At 47.1% G+C, this 23,617-nt stretch overlaps 1 protein-coding gene across 5 annotated transcripts in view; it reads left to right on the top strand.

Moving 5' to 3' along the window:
• The window catches only part of Slc41a3 (solute carrier family 41, member 3), a 57,688-nt gene that overhangs the window by 9,076 nt on the left and 24,995 nt on the right, over nt 1-23,617 (top strand). For 3 of the 5 annotated variants that reach the window (XM_005383826.2, XM_005383827.2, XM_005383828.2), the window contains 2 exons: nt 1,915-2,219; nt 16,991-17,098. In XM_005383826.2, coding sequence (XP_005383883.1) covers nt 1,947-2,219; nt 16,991-17,098 — 381 coding nt within the window. In that variant the 5' untranslated portion in view covers nt 1,915-1,946. Of the gene's footprint in view, nt 1-1,914; nt 2,220-9,748; nt 10,218-16,990; nt 17,099-23,617 lie in introns of those variants that run through there. The other 2 variants (XM_005383829.2, XM_013513732.1) reach the window with 2 other exon arrangements.

Genomic DNA, 23,617 nt, shown 5'->3' with positions numbered 1-23,617 from the left:
AAGCAGAGTGGGTGCAGGAGAGCTGTTGAGAGCTCTGGGTGGTGCAGGGTCCTCCCGAGAACCGTAGGGTGGGGTCTTCTCCTCGCTCTCCATTATCTTCCACCTGCACAGCCAGCCTCCCATGTGGCCTCACTCAGTGTGCCAGGATCGCTGGGATGATTTGACAGGAAGTTTTGAAAAGTGATTAGTTAGGCAGAAGGGCTGAAAATGAGAAAAGCCTCTGGAAGGTAGAGCAGAGCTCCTAGCTTAACCATAGGAGGAATGACTGAACGCCGGGCAGCTGCTGTCTGCAGAGCCGAGGCAGGGCCTGCGCAGTGGCCTGGTGAGAGGAGGGCAGTTGTCCTCAGCCCTGAGTTGTGAGTTGCCTGAGCCTGGGAGGAAGGAGGAGTCCTATAGTCGTTTCCACTGTTTATTGCCTCTGTGGGCCAGGCTGACCCTTCCTGGGCTGATGTGCTCCAGGCTGGCTGGGTAGGGCTGGGGACTTCCCTTCCTTCAGGGTGCCTCCGTAAGCCGCGAGACCTCACTGCACAGGGCTTTCCCCTCCCAGGCCCAGAAGCTCCTTCGCTGTCTTGGTAAACCTGCATCTCACAATGCTTCGCTGTTTTGATGAGTGAGAGGAGGGTGGGGGTTGGCACTGGTGACCTTCAGCTCCTTGCTACTGCAAGTTAACAACTTAGACACAGGCCCCTTGCTGCCTTCTTCCTCATCTCCTGCTTGTATAGACTCCAGAGCTGAGAGCCTTCTCGGCTATTCCCTGAGCAAGTGACCGCCTCTGGACGTGAGCCCTATGCACTGAGGCCTTCTAGATTCCCAGGCCTGTTGGGAATTCTTCAGACCTGCAGAGGAAATGTCTTTCCTCAGCTATTCCTTTTGAACTTTTTCATTAATCTGTTGTTTACCTCGCTATTACCCACTGCTAGAGCCAGGAAGTGCCTGTGATTGTTTTCAACCAATGCCTCCCAGGGCACAGACGGTTGCACTGAGGGATCTCCAAGTCAGGTGCGGTTTCCATGAGTAGTCATGAAGATGGATCTTTGGGAATAAGGAGAGAGGTCTAGCTCTCTTCCAAGTCCTCCAGACTGCTGGTTCTTACCATAGTTGTGGGTGAAGTTTTCAAAGCCATGGGCAGTGGAACTGAGGCAAATTAGAATGTCAGTAGTATTAGAAATATTGTAAAGTTGAAGTTCTTCCTGAGATTCAGAATTTTTGAGTAGCTATTCCTTGGGTTGCTGTCAGCCTTTAAGCCTTTGATTAATTCCCAGAGTGCTGAAAAAGTAGTGTTGATCTGATCTGGTCTGATCTGGTCTGGTCTGGTCTGGTCTGGTCTGGTCTGGTCTGTTCTGGTCTCGTCCCCTCCCCTCCCCTCTCCTCTCCTCTCTTCTTCTCTCCTCTCCTCCCTTCCCCTCCCCTCCCTTCTTCCCTTCCCCTCTCCTCCTTTCTTTTTTTCTTTCACCTGTCCATCCATCTGTCTGTCCATCCATCTAAGTACTTGGATTGAAGCCAGGCCCTTGAGTGAGCATGTTAGGCAAGTGCTCTAATGGTGAACTACACGCGCCCCCGCTCCCCCAGCTGGTTTTGCCCAGGCTGAGCTCAAACATTTAATTCTCCTGCCTCAGCTTCCCTAGTGGCAGAGATTACAGATGTGCACCATGGCATCCAGCTTCCATTCACCATTTTTGCAGACTCCCATCCATACATATTAATGCTCTCTTGCATAGGTATGTTTTTCTTTCACACGTGTACATATGCAATAGCAAACTTCCTTAGGTTGGGGTGCAGGAGGCCTCCAGTAAGAGACTGGTTGAGATGGCACCAGCTTCTGCCTTTGCAGGAGGCCTGAGGGCTCACATGCAGTTGGTGCCTGCTGGGAATTGGAAGTTCTACAGTCCAACCTTGTTGCTTTGTATCTCCCAGGTTAGAGCTGCCGGGGGCTGAGCTGTGTGCAAATGGAAGGGACAGAGACCCGACAGAGGAGGCTGGAAGGCTACGACAGGCCAGAGGAGCTGGAGGCGTTGCCCTCCCTCAGCACAAAAAGACTCCCTGAGACCTCAGAAGATGGATGTCCGGGAGTCCCTGAGGGCCCGGCGGTGGCCCCCAAACCACTGGAGGCTGAGCCCAGCAGAGAGACTGCCTGCACCATTGGCCTCCAGGTGACAGTGCCCTTCGTGTTTGCAGGCCTAGGCCTGTCCTGCGCTGGCATACTCTTGAACCATTTCCAGGTAAGAGGGAACTCAGTGGGGTTGGCGGCCGCTGTCCAGTGTCAGCCTAAGGCGTAGGCAGCTGCGCATCGGGACCAGCAGGAAAGGCACAGGGACGATCTCTGCAAATACCATTTTTCTCTATATCAGGCAAGATTCTTCTAGTTGCTAGCGGCATACACTAAATTTAACCAAGTTAAGTTTAAAAAGTTTGTCAGCTCATATAATTTTGGATTTCAGGCATGGCATAATTCCATTGCTCAGATATACCAGAATGCATTTGATCATCTCTTTTCTGATATATTCTTAAGTTTAACAACTACATTAGTCTGCTCAGGCTACTGCGGCAAAGTACCACACACTGGGGATGTAACCAGCAGCAAGTTAATTTCTTAGAGTTCCTAAGGCTGCCTCATCGAAGTATGCGGCTTCCAAAGGAAGCAGAGTCAGCTAGCAAGACTGGCTTTTGTGACTAATTCTATCAGCTTTGCTTCTGTTGATTAGAAGCGGGACACTGTTTCTGGCCTGAACTCTGGGGGCATCAGTTACATAAGAATGTCAGTAACAAGAGGTAGGAGGTGGGGGAGGTACTGTCCAGGGACAATGCCATGTTGCCCACAATGTTCATTATAGTGTGATTTATATCACTTATGAGTGAGCAAGGTTGAGTGCCTTTTGATGCTTGTGTAGATTCTTTGCTATATGGAATGTTTGCCCCCCTCAGAAGGGGTTTCTGAGGGTACAAATAGGAGTGCCTGCTGATTTCACTTTGGAGAGATTCTAGAAACTTCAGTTAAAGGGGCTCATTTGCAGTGGACCATTTTGCAAGTGACAGCATAAATGGGCATAAGTAAAATTTGTCCATGAGGAACACATAGCCTTCAGAACCCAAAAGTAACCCAGAGATGCTGGACATGTATTAATGTTATGGATACAGAGGTCAGCTGCTACTGCTTTACCAGTCAGGGTTGAAGTGGTCTCCAGTTCAGCAAGTAAGTTTCAGGCGTTTAACCCTGGTGGCAAGGTGTCGCTGCCAGTGGAGTGATGACCTGTTCTCTTCCAGTGGGCTCCTCTGTGAGTTATCTGTACCCTTCATGAGAGGGTCCAGTGAACTCCCTGGAGAGGTTATCATCAAGGTATGTTATGCCTGTGCTTCTGGAGAACAGTACATATGGTTAAGATCCTGTCTGCAGAAACTGGGTTTGATGGCAGAGGGAATCATTCCCCCCTGGGGAATGTAGAAAGGGATCGTGTCCTTTTGCAAGTGAAGGTGACCTATGGCTGAGAGACTGTTGAACGGCACTGATCAGAACATATTAACCATATCTACAATAGCAGAACATTAACAGTTGTTGATTGGCAGTATTTCAGTGATTCTGAAACAGTGATAGGGGTGGGGATGTTCATAATGGATAGGACCACATTAGCACCCACTGTGAGCACCGTTAGCACTGTTCATTCTTTCCTGGTTTAAGGACAGGCCTTATGGGAGAAACAGTGGGAAAATCACTCTTCCTTAAGTAAGTTTTGGAAAGTAAGTCTTACTCTTTGAAGGTCCTATTTTAACTGATACTGGGCTATGTTCACTTTTTTTTTTTTTTTTTTTTTTTTTCCCAGTACCAGGAATCAAACTCACGACCTCGCGCTTGCCAGGCAGGTGCTGTGCTGCTGAGCTAAATCCCCAGCCCTATGTTCACTGTTTTAACTGGGAACCAAGCAGGGTTCAAATCAGTATATAAGTCCAGCCAGGTGCTAGGAGTGCCAGGGAGCACCTGCCAGACACAGGCTGCACACTATGATATAGCCAGGCAAGACTAGTTCTCATGGCAGCAAGAATGGCTGTAGGGCAAGAGGAGATGGCAGCTTCCAAAGAGAGAAAAGAATATGGACAGAGCTAGCTCAAGTTCAAGCCCACAGGTCCATCTCAGGAGGCCATTGGCATATCAGAAACCAGTTAGCAAAGAGGACATCATCAGAGCTGATCAGGTATCTTGGGTCATGTTTGGCTCGTCTGTTCACAAAGCCAAGTTATTATGGTCCGCTCCTTTTGCCCTGCTGGGGGAGAGGGTGATGGGGATGGCACAGCACCCAGCACTGGAGGTGAGCAGCAACCGTTTCCTAGTCCGGTGTCTCACCTGGGGAAGAGGACACTACACCCTACACAGGGCTGCACAGGAGGCCACTCTCAGGAGTGGATTGTGCCCAGGCTATGAGGACAAGTATCAGGAGCTGGCCAGTCTCCCAATCCCCTGGACAAGTGTACAGCAAAGAATAAAAGACAATAGACAAAAGTAATGTGATATGCAGGGGTGCAGGAATGTCAGAGCTCTTGTGGCTAAAACACAACTTCTCCGAAATGGCCACTGTTTATTGAGTAACATATCAGGGGGTGTGAAGAAAAGTGTAGGGAATAGCTGAGGCAGAAGAGCCATAAAAGTGAGCAAGGCCTTGAGAAAGTAGAGCAAAGACATTCTAAGCAGTAAATCTGTACTTAATGAGAGAACTGTTTTATCTCTGAGGTTGGCAGTTACTGCCCTGGAAATCTGAGTGAGACTCAGTATCCTCAGCTGTAGCGTTATCTTGCCTTCAGAGACATCGCAGTGTCACAGGCCACTACGGGCCTCTACTGTGACCAATGGCATGGAGAATTCTGTTTTTGCACACCAGCTGCTGACTCGTCAGGCAAGTCACTTAGACCTGGGACAGACTCATAAATTAACATGGAAAGCCAGTTGATTACTTCTAATACCTGCTCAGCGCCACCTCAGTGTGATCTCCATCAGACAAGGCTCTGTAGGAACAGGGCTGGGAGTCCTGGTTCCACAGGAGGATGTGATTGGCCTGTTTGAATAGTTACGCAGGCCAGCAGAAACTAAGCTCTGGTGTTCAGGGACACATAGGCACAGTGCCTGAGCCCCTTGGTAAGGAGTGTTGTTTAGCTAGGGACCTTATCCATGGGAGCAGAGTGGAGATGGGAACTTGTGTTTACATCATTTGAAGTCCTGGCTTCCCTAGGTGGTAGGATAGCACAGCACCCTAATGGCTTTCAGCCTTGTAACACTCAGCCCGGGGAACAGCTGCCTGTGTTGCTTCTTGTTTTTGTGATTCGTTTTGCACATTCATTCATTCAGGCAGGCAGGCAGGCAGGCAGCCCACACTGTGCCTGGTCCCGTGGGAGACATGACAGGCAGGTCCTGTCTCTGTGGTACTTACAGTTGAGTGAAGGGATAGAGAGCAGTGTATGAGTCAGTGCTAGGAAGCAGCAAGGGTCAGGAAGAAGACAAAGCGGGGTGATGTGCCAGGGTGGGTGGTGGGAACAGCTTTGGAACGGGAGGCAGGAGGAGGTCCCTGGAGGAGGAGGAGACACTAGAGAGGAGGCCTGAATGGACGCGGGCTGCCTGCAGACTGTGCGCAGGCCACCCAGTGGGGCCAGTACGTGAGACCTTCATTGTCACCTGTGGATGGGTTCTCCTGTCTGAGATGAGAAAGAGAGAGGAAAGATCATTTTAGTTCTTTAAAATTTAGTTAGCTTGATCTCTAAGACTTGAACAAGGTGGAGAAGCATTCAGGTCTTTAAAAACTGGCTCAGAGCCAGCCTAGGCTCAAGGTGACCCTGAGAGAAGAATGGAGCGTCCAGAAACTGCGCATGCTAAGCACACACTGTGCCCCTGCACAGCACCCCCAGCCCCTCCTAGTGTGCTGATTGTGTGTAATGGGTTGGAAACTACTGATCTTGTCCCAGTCCCTGTGTGGGACTGTGAGATGGGTTTGTTCAGGGTCACCCCGGAAACCACCTGATGCTTGACCCAGACTCTTCCTGTTATCCAGTACATCCTGGAATTCAGTTCGGGCTCTTTGAGATTTTGCTCAGGGCTACTGAACTGTTTTTAAAATCATAATCTTCATTTTCCGGATTATGGCCCAATAAACTGTGTTGACGTGATGTTTGCAAGTTTTACAGGAAAGTAATTTTTCTCCCATGAATGTATTCTTTTATGTATTTCTGGCAACAGTTTCGTTTAGTGATTCTAAAAGCAAATGATTATAGTAGTCAGAATGTATAGAAAGTAACAAAAGTTAACCACTAAGCTGTTTCCCAGCCATTCATTTATTTAGTGACAGGGTCTCATACCTGGCCCAGGCTGGTCTCAAATTTGAATTCTTGTTTTTCAGCCTTCTGAGTAGCTGGGATTACAGTCGGGAACCACCATGTCTCCCCAGACCCGACTTTTCACTGTACTCGTGTGTGCATGTGTATGTGTGCGTGCACTTACTGTGTGTGTATGTGGTGTGTGTATATGCAAGCACATATCTTTATTTCTCAATTTTAAAACAAATTGGAGAAACATTTTTGTCTAATTTGTAACTATGTCAGATGCCTTTTTATGTGAAATTATGCAGATGGTTTATTTCTATATTTCCTGCACTGACAAGGTTCAGGATCCACTGTGCACAATTATGTTATATTAGGATGTTTGACCCTACCCCAAACTGTTAGGACACCTTGAGGTAGTGATGCCAGGGGAAGTAACTGGGTACCTGGGGCCTTGGGAAAGGATATCTCACTGGAAGTGTTCAGCAGCCAGAGAAGCTGATTGGCCTCAAGGGCTTCTGTCCTAAATCAGCTGATGCCCTGAACCCAGTTGACTCCTGTAGTACTTTTCTCAAAACAAAACAAAAAACCCCCACCATTTTAGCCCATGGCACAAGCATGGCTCATGCACTCGCGAAGCTGAGGCAGGAAGATCATGAGTTCAAGGTCAGCCTGGGCTACATAGCAAGTTTGGAGCCAGCCTGAGCCTTATAGTGAGACCCTGTTTCAGAAAAAAGAAAGAGAAAGGGAGGAGGGAGCCATTTCTCTCAGCCTCTTCACTGCTTCCAGACCATGTTTGAGCAAACTGACCCAAACCACGGGTAATGAATGGGCTGCAGCGGGGGTCACCAGGGGAGCCCGTGCAGGGAGGGTGGTAGTGAGACCTTGCTGGAGCCAGGGTCTGAGGCGCCCCTCCAGGGCTAACTGGCATGTAATTTGGAGTAGAACTCCTTGTGGCCTTTGTTTTCTTATTTGTTGAAGCCCAGTGCTGTACTTCCTGTGAATAAACAGCTTGGGGGAATTTGAGAGTCCAGTGATTGGTCGAATATGAAAGGGCTTTGCCTGCCTACCTTGCTTCCACCTCCTGCCCTCTTTCCCTCCTGTCCTGCTCTTTTTTTTGTTTCTTCCCTTCTTCCTGTTTTCTTCCACCTCTCTTTTGCTCCTCTTCCCTTCTCTCCTCCTCCCTCTCTTTTTCCTCCCTCTCTTTTTCCTCCCTCTCTCCCTCCCTTTTTCTTCCCTCTCTCCCTCCTTCCTTCTTTCCTTCCTGGGTTACTGAGTGCTTGCTTGCAGTTGAGCTTGCTCTGCTCCCGTCCCTCAGTGGGTTTCCTTTAGAGCGGTTATCATCATAATTCCGTTTTCCTTGTCACAGTTATCTACCGTCCTGAAAACTAAACATTTCTCCTTGGCACCCTCGTGCTTAGGATCTAGCGGACAATGCTGTGAGTACCATGGTAGTGTGCTGAGTAAATTAAGGAGTGATTTGCCCTGCTCTGAGGATTGTAGCATGCAGTGAGGCAGGCAGGACTCCTCTCAGCAAGGGAGGGAGACATGCTTGTAGTCATGCTTGTGGAACGTGCTGCAGAGGTTCCCAGAGAAAACTTCAGCACAAGACTGTGCCAGAGGGAGAGAGACAGAGACAGGTCAGAGGGACGTGTCTTCACAGATGGTGAGGGCCCCTGCATCTCTCTTTCTTAGGTCGTGAAGTGACCGCTGTTGTAGAGGTTCAAGCATATGATCTTACACTGTCTGTGTGGGTTGTTCCTACGGAGAGCGTGCGTTGGTTTTGGCGGGAGAAGGGTTAGAGGCTGTCAAGGGTCATGGTGGAGAGGGTGTCCTTGGGCTGGGAACAGATGTGGGAGGTATTTGCAGAAAACAGGTTGGATGTAGAGTTGAGGTCGTGTTGGGTAGTCAGAGTAAGGCTTGCAGCTTGACAGAACAATCATCGAGGCAGGAAATTCCGTGGAGGTGGGTTTGGAAGAATTGCTTGTGAGAGACTGATTGTGTTTGAGGTACGCTTGTCCTTCCAATAAGCAACTAGGAATGATGGTCTGAAGCATAGGGAAAGTCATGGCCAGAGGGACAGCTTGAGGGTGTATTGTTGGGTATCCCTGGGAGGAGCAGAAGTAAGAGCAGAGATACAGTTCCGAGAGGTCCCAGTTATTCATTGCTGTGTGACAAAGCGCAACAAAATGTGGTAGCGTGCTGAAGGCCTGTCGTTCAGTTTGACCATGAACCTGAAACTTGGATGGGGCTCCATGAGATAGTAGCTGAGGGGCAGCTCGCTGGGTTCTGGTCTCCATCCGGTTCGCTCCCAGGAGGGGTAGGTTGCTGCTGGCTGTTGGTGAAGTTGCGCCACAGCTGGGGCTGTCAGCCACACCCCCTGCGCGCAGTCTTCCAAGTGCCCGTCCCGGGAGAGAGGAAGCGGGCGCCGTCAGCTTCTCAGCATCCAGTCAGTGCCTGACACGGTGACTCTTCCATCATGCTGGTCAAGTAGTCGTGAAGTGAAGGGGAGGGACAGAGATACCACCTCCCCATGGGTCCAGAGGAGGGTTCAGGACCTGTGAGATGAGTATGTAAAGAGTGTGACAAAGGGGCTCAGGGGAGCCCGGCAGGGGGAGGCTCGCCTGGGTACACAGGGAGAGGGAGGATCGGGCCAGGCTGGGGAGTCTGATGATGGCTGAGCCTCTAGGTGAAATTGGTCTAGACTTGAACGTGGGACAGACTCCCTGATGGAGGACAGTGAAGCAAGGTGCCCCAGAGGGTGCTAGTTTAGGAACAGGAGCAGAAAAGAGTCCGAGACCCCATGGGTAGCCGTGGGTCCGCACGTGTGAGTCTGACTCCGCTTCAGGTGGCTTCTCAGTTCCTGCCCCATCCAGCCCCTGGGCCTGGGCATTCTGTCCCTCGTGCCTATTGGATGCACAGAGGATGCAGCAAGCAGTAGAATCCCTGGGAGCCCAGAGTGACTTCCTGGCCAGTCCCTTCCCCTTCTGTGGGGCGGGTAGCAGGGCAGAGTCTGACCTTTCTAGCTGGAGAAAGTAAGGCCACTTTGGGAGCACACCGACAGGTCCTCCAGGCCTTTGAAGGACAGCAGCTGCATTTCTTCTGTGAACACAAACCTCTCCCCATGACCATCAGCCCCCGGACAGCGGCTGAAGTGACCACAGATGTGGGTGGCTTCCTTCTTGGGGACTGGCAGAGTTCTTGGCCTTGAGCAGTAGAACTGCTGTAGGGTGACCTGAGGAACAGGGCCTTTTGACTGAGATCGCTGCACGCCCTCCTCTGCCCAGGGCAGAGCATCACAGGCGTGGAGGAGGCAGGAGACCTTTGCGTGGGCACTCACCAAGGCCTGGCCCACGTGGGCTCTGTCTCTGTCCAGCCTAGCCAGCGTGACCAGGCTGCTGGACACAGTCAAGGTCACCGCAGAGGAGCAGTGAGCTTCCTGGCAGAGTGAGCTCCCGGCTGACGTGCGGCCACTCTCTGAGGGAACCTGGCCCGCACGGAGCGGTCAGCAGGAGCTGGCGGTCTCCAGATGAGGCTCTGAGCCACACTGGCCTTTGTCCCTTACGTGTTTGCTCTGGCCTTGGCCGAGGGGCCGTCAGGGAGCCTGCTCCAGGCTCAGGTCACCTGGCAGCTTCCTGGGAAGCCTGTTTCTGTGCGGGTGAGGAGGAGAGAGGACAGCAGGCACCAAGCTTGGACTTCTTCCCTCTGGGGATGCGGATGACATCCTGATCATGGTGGTCACCCAGCTGAACCTCGAGTTTCGCTTTCAGGGCAGGAAGCTGCGAGGCTTCAGCTGTGAGCTCACCCGCTCCCCGCATGGGGTCTTCCCTGAGACCGTCCTCTCCACGACGTGCCAGGTCACAGTGCCCATACTGCTGTCTGGCTTGGGCATGATGGCTGCCGGCCTGATGGTGAACGTTGTCCAAGTGCGTCCTGGGCATCGGAGAGGTAGTGGGGACGGGGTGGAGGGCAGAATCAAGGTCTCCTGGCACCACAGATGGTGCAGGCCAGGGACACACAGGGCACATGTGGGTGGCCACTGCTCAGCAGTGCTCTCAGTGGGGTTTGGTGGAAGGGCCCGCTGCACACCTCAGCATCCGGGTCACAGAGCAGTGAGGATTCTGATGATGACCCTCTACGGTAGCCTGCTGCACGGTCCCTGTCTGCCAGAGAGCTCAGCCTCCTTTCTGCAGGGAATGCAGGCTGCTCAGGTGGGGTCTGCACTTAGTGCATGGGGTATTTAGTCTCTTTCTGCCTTAGTTTCCCCATCTGTAAAGCAGGGGTCAGAAGAGTACCTGCCACACAGATCAGTGAGGCAGATGACTGGGTGCATGTGTGGTGTTGTCCTCATGGAGCGGGGTGGTGGGCGCAGGCAGAACTGGGTGAGCCCGTGTGGTTCTAGGGGAGGACGAGGCTGAGGGCCTGGCAAGGGTGTCTATGCAAACGAGCGTGGTGATTGCCATCTGGAAGTGGTGTTTACTGATAAGACTTTCACTCTTCATGTTCTGCATGTGCCCTGGGTTTGGTCCCGCTAACACGTTTGGATGACCGAGGGGTTTTGCTGTCTGTCTACACCTGCATTTATTCAGAATTAGTGTATAATTTTAGAAAAACCAGAGAACAGACATAAGTGATGAAGGAAGGGTGCCCATAAAACTTGCAGTCACCTTTTGTTTCACACCAAGACTGTTTTCTCTGTACCTATAAACATGAATATGCTGGGATTGTGCTTTTCATTTATTTTTAATTAAGTGTGTGTGTGTGTGGGGATGTTGCTGGGGATGGAACCCAGGGTATTATGCTTGCCATGTGTGTACTATATCACTGAGTCCTGATACTGCTTGTTAATCTGTAAATTTGAATTTAACCACAAGGACATCCCAGGTGGCGCCTCGGTTCCTCATTATCCGCAGCATCTCTGTGACGGTGGCTGCCCCCTGCCTCCTTGTGTGCCTTTGTCTGAGCTGGAGAGGGATGGTCAGTGTCACTCAGTCCACCTGGCCTGGTGTGCTGGCTCCCGAGCCCTCTCTGGCCGCTCCTACCTGCACACCTCAGGAAGCGGGGAGTGTGGCCCTCGTGGCGCTGGGGCCACTCAGTGTTGGAGAGCTTGTGCTTCTTTGGCTTGTCACCTAGATACCCATCTCCTCCCGGGGGCTTGTTACCCCTTCCTAAAACCACCCGCTGGCCCTCCTGCCCCAGGTCTTCCTTCCTTGCCCTTTTTCCCAGCCCCGCCCAGCGGGGACCTGGATTGCAGCTCAGGAACACGCCCTCCTCTGGGTGCCTCCGTGGCTGTGGCCTGGAGGGAGTTGGTCCGCTGGGAGAGCTGGGCAGGGAGTGGGCACAGCGAGTAGGAGGAGAGAACACTTCCTCCTTCCGCGGGGGAGGGCAGAGATAGGCAGAGGGAGCAGCTTAGGCTGAGGTGGACCCTGAAGGCTACTGTAGCAATTTCCAGGCTGCCGTGGAAGAACCAAGGTTCCGGGCAAAGGACTGTGTGCAAAGACAAGGATGAGTGAGAGTGTGCATTAGTGAAGATTGGGGGATGTTGGGTGACCACTGTCTTGGGGACAGGGGCAGTGCAGGCCATTGAGGGCCTCTGCTGTGTTCTGAGGCTTGAGACATGCTCTTGTGCAGAGGGAGTTTGTCTTTTGGTGATTGGCTTCCCTGCCTCCCTCTGTTTCTTTACTTCCTTGTGCTTGTCTTTTCCTTCCTTCCTTTGCTTTATGAGAAGTATTCTCTTTGTTTTACTGGAATGTAGTGTACACGTGTGGAAAATCTCACAGCTCCTGTGTGTAGTTGGAGGGAGGTGAGTGCCCTGTGTCACCACTGCCTAGGTTCTGAGCATGCTCTGTTCCTAACAGTTCTTTCACACCTGCCGTTTCCACCTCTCCTCCGCCTTCTAGCGCTTGGGGTCGTTGTGGTCGTCGTGAGGTATGATGCTACTCACAACAGGCTTGAATACATTTCTGGGGCATGTATGAACGCTTTTGTAGAAGGGGCTTCACCACGTTGTGAGGAGGACAGTGCTGTCCCGCGGAGGAATCAGCCCGAGAGTCCAGGGCGTTCACCCATCCGAACGTTACTGCTCCCTTTAGGGACAGCGATGCGGCAGACCTGGGCCGGCGCAGCGTGGAGTTACGAGGAGTGAGGATGGGCACACATTCAGAAGTTGGGGGTGCTGGGAATGGCCAGCATTAAGGAATCAACCAATAACAAATGCTGGCGAGGCTGAGGAGAAATAGGAACCCTTCTCCACTGCTGGTGGGAATGCAGACTGGTGAAACCACTATGGAAATCAGTTTGGAGATTCCTCCGAAAACTAGGTTTAGAGGTCCCATTCAACCCAGCTATCCCCCTGCTGGGTATTTTCCCAGAAGATCTAAAAACATCATATCACAGTGATATATGTGCACGTATGTTCATAGCAGCACAATTTGTAATTGCTAAAATGTGGAAGCAACCCAAATGTCCATCCACCGAGGATTGGTTAAGAAAATTGTGGTACTTTTATATAATGGAATATTACTCAGCTATAAAGAAAGATAAACTTGAGGCCTTTATATTTAAATGGTCACAACTAGAGACCATACTCATAAGTGAAATAAATCAAACACACATGTGCAAGCACTGCATTGTTTCACTAGTGTAAATCTTGAAAGAGTTAATTCGAACTCAGAGGTATGATAGACACTGTGAAATGATAGGAAACCGCTGAAGAGTAAAGGGCTTCTGGGATGTGGGAAAAGAGAAGGGAAAGAAGGAGAAATTTTGTATGTATGTATATACATGATAGTTAACATGGTTGTTCTTCTGTCTTCTATTTCTATGCTGAAAGAAACTGTCAATGAGTCTTTGGTTGACCAGTATTGTATGTCTATATCTGTTTTCATGAGAAACCACTTTGAAGATATCAATATGCAATACAACCACCATTATTAATTCCCTACCACTTTGTTTGTAACTCTGTATTGTCTGTATTGTGCTTGTGATATGTTGTAAAATCTTGTATGTCTGTTAATGTTTCCCTTCTTTTATCTTTAAAATTAAAAAAAAAAAAGAAGTTGGGGGTGCTGGAAAAGAGCCCGGGCTGGGGAGGTTCAGTGGCCAGGGAGGTAGAGTATGGTTATAAGTGGTCACATGACCTGGTCATAGTTGACAGAACTCACTGGTATCAGAGGTGCTTGGAGGATGAACTTCGAAGCAGCAAGGAGAGCAGGGTGGTTGGGGCTGTAATTCAGAGTCTCCTGAATACCAGAACCAAAGATATTGGTGGATTTCAGGACCCTAGTGACTGTAACAAATGTCTTTAAAGTGTTGCTATAGAGGGCGTGGCAGAATCTTATAATGATGACAATGTAAGTGTCAAGTTGGACTCAAGAAGAGTTTAAATCTTGGCTGGCAGAACGGGAAGGACCCTGGCACTGCAGGAGGTTGGGCTGCCAGAAGGGCCTCTGTGGGAGAAGCTGAAGTCTGGAGATCTTACGTTTGAGGTACTGTGTGACACTAATTATGCAGTACACAGTGGATGAGGCAGGTGTGACATCAGGGCACTGCCATATGCCCAGGACATCTGTCAGTGGATTTGCTTCTGGCTGCAAATAATGGAAAACCCACCTCAAAATGACTATTGGAACAAGGACATTTCTTATCTCTATGTTGTAACATTGGAGATAGGGCACCTCCAGAACTGATTTCTTCCCTGGGTGAGCAGTGACTCTTGGCATTTTCCACTTTACCATTTGTGTAGTCTGTTAAGGCTGCTGGAGTAAAGTCCCACAGACCCAGTGGCTTAAATAATGGAAATTATTATTACTGTTATTATTGCATCTGGGTGCTGGAAGTCTGAGATCAAAGTGTCTGCAGCGTTGGCTTCTTGAGCTTTATTTTTTTTATTTTTTTATTTTTGGTTTTTCTCCGGTACCGGGAACCGAACTCACGACCTTGCGCTTGCCAGGCAGGTGCTTTTGCCGCTGAGCTAAATCCCCAGCCCTTCTTGAGCTTTAAAAAGCTGTCTTCTCCCTGTGTTCTCACATGGTTGTCCCTCAGTGCTCATCTGTGTCCTGCTCTCTTCTTATAAGGACCCTGGTGATGTTGGGTGAGAGGCCCCCCTACAACCCCATTGTAACTTACTCGTCTCTTTAACTCTCTGTAAAAACATAATTACGTTTTGAGGTACTGGGGCGTAGGGGTTTGACGTAGGAATGTCGGGGTGGCTTAGTGCAGAATGGCCTCCTTCATGGCTGTGTGATACCCAGTGTGACCAGGCATGAATTCTTAAGTCTCACGGCCAGGATCATCTCACAGTGCCATGCCTGTGGCAGCTGGCCATCAGCAGGGAGGATGGGACCACAGTGAGTCTGATTCCCAGCTACGTGGAGAAGGGGGTGGCGGCTGTTGGGGAGGTTAATGCTAAGTGTGCAGCGGAAGGTAACTCACACCTTGGAGGGAGAGCGTGTGGAAAGAAAGAACAGAAGGCGAAGCATGGAAGAAAACCAGTATTAAAAGACCAGGAGGAGGAAGAGGAGCCCACAGCGGAGGCCAGGGTGGAGTCGTGGGAGAGGCCAGCGTGGAACTGGGAGTGCAGAGGGAGGGGGTTGGGAGGTCAGCCTTCTGTAGAAGGGGCTTCACCACGTTGTGAGGAGGACAGTGCTGTCCTGCAGAGGAGTCAGCCCGAGAGTCCAGGGCGTTCACCCATCCGAAGGTTACTGCTCCCTTTAGGGACAGCGATGCGGCAGACCTGGGCCGGCGCAGCGTGGAGTTATGAGGAGCGAGGATGGGCACACACTGAGAAGTTGGTGGCCCTGGGAAAGAGCCCGGACTGGGGAGGTCCAGTGGCCGGGGAGGTAGAGATGAGGATGAGCTTATTCTGACTTCGGTGTGGCTGGGTACTTAGTCTTGTGTGGGGGAGGGGACAGCATGCATGTGGTGCATGGGAAGACTTAGTAGCCTGACAGGAGTGTGCACATACATGCCCCTAATCTGGTGTAGTCTGCCGTTCACAGATGCCCTTAATTTGCGGAGGAGGTGGGTGAGGGCCCAGGTGGGCTACGAGTGCCTGTGTGATGGTCACCGTGCGCTGCGCTGCAGGAGTGCTTAGGCCTGATAGGACAGCTGCACACAGGGCTGGGCCCGATGCTGCCAGAAGACAGGGAGGCCGTGGAGCAGGGCTGATAAGGGCACCGCACCCCCTTCTTGGTGACACTGTTTGCTTCTGAAGCTGTGACAGCTCAGGACTCTGGTTCTGAACTTCACCGTGTTGTGGATAATGTGAAGGGAGACGCTGAGGAGGGAGCCATTAGTGAGGTTGCCTTTCCTGATCTAAGAGCAGGAAGGAGTTTTTAAAGGGATCTGGCAAAGTCCCTCTACCTGCTCTTGCCTGTAAGGAGCTGCTTGGAGATGGCTCTCCTGCTCCCTCTAGAGGTGAAGTGGATTTGGGGAACCGGAATCTGCAAAGCAGGAATTTGTCTTCAGACTCAGAATTCTAAGACAAAGGAGCTTCTTGTCTAGGGACCACAGATATCTGTAGGTACCAGGAGAACAAAATAAATTAATTAGACCAGTTGGGGCATTGAAATTTGATTCTGGGAGGCTGAGGTAGGGGGATTGAAAGTGTAAGCCTAGCCTGGGCAAATCAGCAACACAGCCAGACCCTGTCACAGAATTTGTTAAAAATTTAAAAATAAGCCAAGTGTGGTGGCACATACCTGTAATCCTAGCTCTCAGGAGGCTGAAGCCGAAGAATTGCGCGAGTTCCAGGCCGGCCTGGACTACATAGTGAGACACTGTCTCAAACAAACAAAAAACCCTAAAAACAAAAAAGCTGTGGTTGAAGCTCAGTGCAAAGTCCCAATGCTTGCATTCTGTCTCTCTCTGTTCTTCTCTCTCTCTCCCTCTCTCCCCCCCCCGCTCTCTCTCTCTCTCTCTCTCTCTCTCTCACACACACACACACACACACACACACACACACACACACACACGATTCCAGAGAACACTCTGGTTGTATGTTAAACAGATAAGAATTGTTTTCAACTGTGTAAGTGAATTTTTTCTTTTCTAGTTTTCTTGAAACTTGCATCCCTCTCACTCCTTTTAGTTTTTCTTTCTTTTTCTATGTTTGGCGGAGAGATAAGGTCTCTATCAAGGGGATTTTTCTGTTTAGAAAAATTCAGAGTCCAGCATGGTGGTCCCAAGTGATAACTCGCATTTTTCCCAGTTCCAGGAGAAGAGGGAAGCAGGGCCTGGGGCAGCCTGAAGGTGACATTCCCTGACAAAGTCACTGCCACCCCAAAGTCCCCGCTGGTGCCAGGTATTACCAGGCCTCCTAATTTATGAAGGATCCCTCAGCTCTGAAACTGATGACTCATTTGTATGTCTACAAAAATTTGTATTGTGCAGAAATTTCCATGCTGCTCAGACAACTACTGTAGCATGTTTGCATGCTGGGCAGGAGCAGTGCGCCTGCAGCTAGAGCCACCCCCAATGTTCCTGACTCCTGAGGTCAGAGACAGAGAGGGGCTTGCTTGAGACCACTAGTGCTGATTTGATAGATAATATGAAGTATTTCATGGCTTCCTTATTGTTTTGTGTTTAAAGGTATTTGAGGTACTTTTTGGTCTTGTTCATTTTGTAAGGATTCTGAAGACCTTTCCAGAGCTATGAAGCGTCTGTGTTTACGTTTATCTCCTTATCCTTTCTCTTCCAGCACTGGCCCGTGTTTGTGGAGGTTAAGGACCTTTTGACGTTGGTTCCACCTCTAGTGGGCCTGAAGGGGAACCTGGAAATGACGCTGGCGTCACGGCTCTCCACAGCTGTAAGTTGACGGCAGGCATTTCAGGCCACCTGCAGTGGGGGACGACATAGTTCCCACCTGTCAATCTTCAATGGCTCATAGATTGACGGGCTGGAGTCGTCAAGAAGACACGTGTTTGTTACCTCGTGGAGCTATTCCTGGTCACCCACCTCTGTCTGTCACCCTGTTTTTTCCATGATCAAGTTGGACTGTGGTTGAGGGACCAGGCCAGTGCCTGGGGACCTTTGATTTCTTCCTTAAGCCCAGTGTTGCTTGCTTAGTTGTGGCCCTGTGGCCCCAGGTCTGCATGCTGCCTGCTCCTCTGCACCCTCTGCGTCCTGGGCCCGGCTCCCCCATGTGTTCATACAAGAGCCTCCATGAGCAATGCGCTTCTAAGGGAGCATTTTGTAGAGAAGATGAGAAGGGTCTAAACTGCCCAAGTTGCTGACCTCCCTTAGCAGACTGTTGTCCAGCTGGCTCCCTTGTTACTGTTGGACTGGAGGCATCTCCCTCTGGCCTGTGTAGTCAGCATGGTTCCTAGCCTTGCCAGTTCCTCTCGTCCCTTCCCAGTTCTCCCCAGGGACTGGAATTCTTTTCCTCTTCTTAGGCAGAATGGTTTTTCCTTTTTTCTGGTGCCCATGTGATGTCCTGTGTGTGCAAAAAGACTATGGCCAGGGGAGGCGTATTGTGTTCGGGCGCTCGGAGGGGAACCTGGTAGCTGAGGTACAGATTGCTGAGGAAGAGGTCTTGCTGGGTGTGAGGCTGGGGAGTAGGATGTGGACAGCTGCACAGTGGCCCCCAGGGATAGCCAGGCCCCCATCCCTGGACATTGAGGAGTCTCTGTGGGAAAAAGATCTTTGTAAATGTGATTAAATTAAGGACCTTGAGATGAACCCACTATAATCATAGGAGCCCATACCAAGGGGAGGCAGAGGGACATTTTAGGCAGAAAAGGAAAAGGTGGCATGATAGAAACAGAATCAGAAAAAGTGCTATGCCTCTCACTGGCTTTAGTGAAGGAGAAGCCACAAACCAAGAGACACAGCTCTTTGTGTTGCAAAAAGCCAGAAAATAGATTCTACCCTAGAGCTTCCAGGGATGGTAAGGTTTGGGCCCTGTAAGACTCATTCCAGACCCCTCACCAGCAGAACTATGAGAGGAGGGATTTTGCTTGCTTTAAGCAGGTTTGTTAAAACAGCAAGAGGAAATCAATACATAGGGTCAGATCATATTAGAACCCTGTAAATCATTGCACCATTTTAAGCATCTGGTACTGTGATTTAGACACACATATCCACACAGATGAGCACACATACATGTACACATACATACGTACATGTGTGTATGATTTTGGGGGGCCATGTTGAGGATGAGAAATGTTTTGATAGTAATCTCTGCCATGGAGATTTCACGAGCTACATTTTTATTTCCTAATGTTTAAGTGCATTTTATATAATGACTATATCTTAGTGTCACAATCCTTTTAAAATATATGAAGTATGGAAAAAAAATCTGTTAATATAATTCATTATAATAGTCTAAGGAGAACAGACACATCACAGTAGAAGCTTCAGAAACCATTCAGTACTTTATCATTTTTAAAATCACTATATGAAGATATAAATTAATGCAGTGAAAACCCACAAATTCTAACAGATAACTGTATGTGTATAACTATGATCTGAGTGGAGATATAAAACATTTCTTTCTCCCCAGAAAATTCTCATTTCCTTCTGAAGTCTAGTCTTCCCATCCGTGCGTCCTGGCCACTTGATTTGACCTTCACTCTACAGATTTGTCTTCAACACTCATTCATGATTTAAAAAGAACTCTTACTGTGAATTTGAGCTCAGTCTGGAATACATAGTGAATTTTGTAAATTCTCGTTAGTGAGATGTCCAGTGTTTTCTGAATCTTTGTTGGTATGTGGTATCATTACTTTTTTATTTTATGTGTTTTAATGCATAGTGATATGTGATCTTGGTCTCAATTTGCATTTCCCTAGGAAATGTGATGTTGACGGTCTCTTCATGTGCTTATTGGCCAGCCATTCACATGTCATCCTCAGTAAAGTGTCCGTTTATGTGTTTTCTCATTTCAGATTTTTTTTTTCTTTTTTTTTGATTTGCGATACTAGAGATTGAATCCAGGGCATTCACACTAAGCTACATCCCCAGGTCTCTCTCTCATTTTAAAATTTTGAGACAGGGTCCCACTAAGTTGCTGAGTTACCCAGGCTGGGCTCATCTTACAGTCCTCCTACCTCAGCTTCCCAGAGTGTTGGGATTATAGGTGTGCACCACCACACCTGGCTTGGGTTGGAGTTTTCTTTCTTGAGTTTTCTTTATCAGGTATCTGGTTTGAAAAAATTTTCTTCCAATCTATAGCTTGTAGCTTCACTCCTTTAACAGGATCATTAAAAAATTTAATTGTTGTAAAATACATATAACATAAAATTTAATATTGTAATAATGATTTGCTGATATTTTCCCCATTTCCTGAGTTAACCATTCACTTTGTTGTATTCTTCTAGGTACAGAAGTTTTTAATTTTAATGTAGTTTGTCTATTTTTACTTCTGTTGTATTATATTTGTAGATTGCCGTGGGAAATACTGACATCTTAGCAAATACGAACACTCCTATTTAACACTGTTTTGTTCCTGCCACCAGGTCATTAAATGAATTGGTCACTAAATGAGGAATTGTGTATGGAGTGCATAGTACAATATTCAGTACGAAGAAATGGTCAAAGGAAACTCCAACTTCATGAGTTTGCTTTTATTTGCATAACTCTTACATGCAGTACTGTAATGAATAACAATGTATATCTATAGTATTGTACAGTACAATCAGCAAAAATTGCAATATTTTGTAAATAAAATGTACTGTACAGAAAAAGACACTGAAGTTCTATAAACAAGATGTACAGAACTATATGGAAGAAAAAGCAGTTGTAAGTCTGAAAAACACTCCTTGGCCATAAGTCTGAATAGTCTTTAGGTAGGGCGTTAAGTGAGGAATGTCTGTATTGTGTTCTATGCTGTGCATGCGGTGTATCTTTCCATTTGCTTGTGTCTTTTTTAACGTCTCCAGCAGTACTTCATAGTCTTAATTATAAAAGTCTTTTGCCTCCTCAATTTAATTCCTAAGTATTTATTATAAATGAATTATTTAATTCCTTCTTGAATAGCTCATTATTAATGAATGGAAATGGAACTGCTTTTGTGTCCTGCGACTTTGCTGAGTTCACTAGTTTTAATGGTGCTCATGCAAGTGTGTAATCTTAAGGATATTCATCATAAGATAATAGTTTAGTTCCAAATAGTATGGCTACTTCCAATTTGGATAGCTTTCATTTCTTTTTTCTTGCCTCCTTGTTCTAGCTAGGACTTCTGCTACTCTGTAGCATTGAAGTGGTAAAAGCAGATGTGCTTGTCCTGTTCTGGATCATCAAGTAAAAGTCGCTGTCTGTTAACCTTTAATACGATGTTAGCTGTGGGCTTTTCACATAGGACCTTCGTGATGTTAAGGTAGTTTCCTTCTACTCCTAGTTTGTTGGATGTTCTTATCTTGGAATAATTTTGTCAGGTGCTTTTTTCTCCATCAATGGAAATGTTCATGTGTTTTTTTATTCATTTTGATACGGTGACATTTTACATTGACTTTTGGATTAACTAAGTCTTTCATTCCAAGACTAAATCCCATTTGGTCATGGTGTGAAGTCCTATTAACATACTGTTATATTCAGTTGGTCAGTATTTTATTGAAGATTTTTGCATCAGTATTCATTAGCATAGCAACATTGGTCTATACTTTTGTTTTATAGTTTCATACATTATCTGTCTGGCTTTCATATCAGAGAAACACTGGCCTCAAATAATGAATTTGGAGATGTTCTTTTCTCTTCAGTTTTTTGGGAGAGTTTATGAAGGCTTGTTATTACTTCTTTTTAAAATGTTTGGTGGAATTTCCCAGGATAGCCTACCTGGTCCTGAGTTTTCTTTGTTGAGAAGCTTATAATTACTGCTTCAATTTCTTACTAGTTTTTTTTTTTGTTGTTGTTGTTTTAATTTTTTAATTTTAAAAATAAAAAGAGGAAAATATTAACAGACAGATAACCTTTAACAAAATAGCAAAAGAGCAGTACAGACAATACAGAGTTACAAACAAAGTGGTAGGAAATTAACAATGCTTGTTGTATTGCATATTGATATCTTCAAAGTGGTTTCTCAGGAAAACAGATAGACATGCAATATTGATCAATCAAGGACTCATTGACAGTTTCTTTGAGCAAAGAAATAGAAGACAGTAGATCAACTATGTTAACTATTCTGTATATACATACATACAAAATTTCTCCTTCCTTCCCTTCCCTCTTTCCACATCCCAGTTGCCCTTTACCCTTCAGTGTTTTCCTTTCATTTTACAATGTCTATCATACCTCCAAGTTTAAATTAACTCTTTCAGGTTTTACACTAGTGAGACAATGTGGTGCTTGCACATAGAGGTCTGATTTATTTCACTTATGAGTGTGGTCTGTAGTTGTGACCATTTACCTATAAAAGCCTCAAGTTTATTTTTCTTTATAGTTGAGTAATATTTCATTATATAAAAGTACCACAATTTTCTTATCTAATCCTCGGTGGGTGGACGTTTGGGTTGCTTCCACAATTTAGCAATTACAAATTGGGCTGCTATGAACATAGGTGCACATATATCGCTGTGATATGATATTTTTAGATCTGCTGGGAAAATACCCAGCAGGGGAATAGCTGGATTGAATGGGACCTCTAGTCCTAGTTTTCTGAGGTATATATAATGACATCTCCACAGTGGTTTCACGAGTCTGCATTCCCACCAGCTGTGGAGAAGGGTTCCTATTTCTCCTCAGCCTCGCCAGCATTTGTTATTGGTTAATTTCTTAATGCTAGCCATACTTAATGGGGTAAGGTGGAATCTCAATGTTGGTTTACTTTGCATTTCTTGAGTGACTAATAATGTTGAACATTTTCTCATGTATTTATTTGCCATTTGTATTTCATTATCTGACAAGTATGTATTCATCTCAGCTGCCCATTTTTGGACTGAATCTTTGAATTTGGGGGGGCTGATATTTTTTAATTCTTTACATGTTCTGGATAGAAGCCCTTTGTCTGAGGGATAGTCAGCTAAAATTTTTTCCAAGTTTGTGGGTTTTCTTTTTACTCTGCTGGTGATTTCTTTAGATGTGCAGAAACTTTTCAGTAGGATGAGATCCCAGTTGTTGATTCTTTGCAGTGTTTCATGTGCAGTTTGGTTTTTGTTCATGAACTCTGCCTACCCCTATGTCTTCAAGGTTTTTACCTACTTCTTCTTGCACTAGATTTAGTGTTTCTATTTTAGTATTGAGATCTGTGATCGATTTTGACTTGAGTTTGATGCATGGTGATAGACTTGGGTCTATTTTCAGTCTTTGGCAGGTAGCAAGCCAATATTTCCAGCACCGTTTATTAAAGAGGCTGTCGTTCTTCCAGTGAGTTTGTTTGGCCCCTTTATCAAAGACTAGGTTTTGGCTGAGGATGTTTTTGGTTGTGCCTGTTTCTTCCAGTCTGTTCCATTGATCCTCAGGTCTGTTTTTTAGCCAGTACCTGATTGATTTTATTACACTAGCTTTGTAGCATAATTTCAGGTCAGGGATTGTGATTCCACCTGACTTATCCTTGTTGTCCAGGACTGCTTTTGCTATTCTGGGTCTCTTCTGGTTCCACATGAATTTAAGGCATGTTTTCTCGAGATCTGTGAGGTATGCTAATGGTAGTTTAATGGGAATTGCATTGAATCTGTACAGCAGTTTTGGTAGTATGGCCATTTTCACAGTGTTGGTTCTTCCTATCCATAAGGGAGGAATATTTTTCTAATTTACTGAAATCTTCTTTGATCTCTTTTTTTTTTAGAGTACTGTAGTTTTCATTGAATTGATCTTTCTTTTGTTAGATTGATTCCTAAATATTTCAATTTCTTGGATGTTATTGTGAAAGGTATGGTTTCCTTAATTTCTCTCTCAGTCTGTTTGTTGTTTGTGTATAGGAATGCTATTGATTTCGGGGTGTTGACTTTGTATCCAGCTACATTCCTGAATTTGTTAATTAATTCAAGGAGTCTTCTTGTGGAGTTTTTGGGGTCTTCCATGTAAAGTATTTTATCATCTGCAAATAGTGATAGTTTTACTTCTTCCTTTCCTATCCTTATTCCTTTTATTTCTCTCTCTTGTCTAATTGCTCTGGCTAGTGGTTCCAGAACTATATTGAACAGGAGTGGTGACAGCGGACATCCTTCTCTTGTTCCCGATTTTAAGGTAAAAGCTTTCAGTTTTTGTCCATTGAGAAAGATGTTGACTGTAGGATTGTCATAGATGGCTTTGATCAGGTTATGGTAAAGACCATCTATTCCTATTTTCTGTAGAGTTTTTATCATAAATGCATGTTGGACCTTGTCAACAGGTTTTTCTGCATCTATTGAGATGATCATGTGGTTTTTGTCTTTGGCTCCATTGATATGGC

This window comes from Chinchilla lanigera, unplaced genomic scaffold (genome assembly GCF_000276665.1).
Source record: "Chinchilla lanigera isolate Chin_1 unplaced genomic scaffold, ChiLan1.0 scaffold00020, whole genome shotgun sequence".
NCBI lineage: Eukaryota > Metazoa > Chordata > Mammalia > Rodentia > Chinchillidae > Chinchilla > Chinchilla lanigera.
This window is presented reverse-complemented; position numbering and strand designations above follow the sequence as displayed.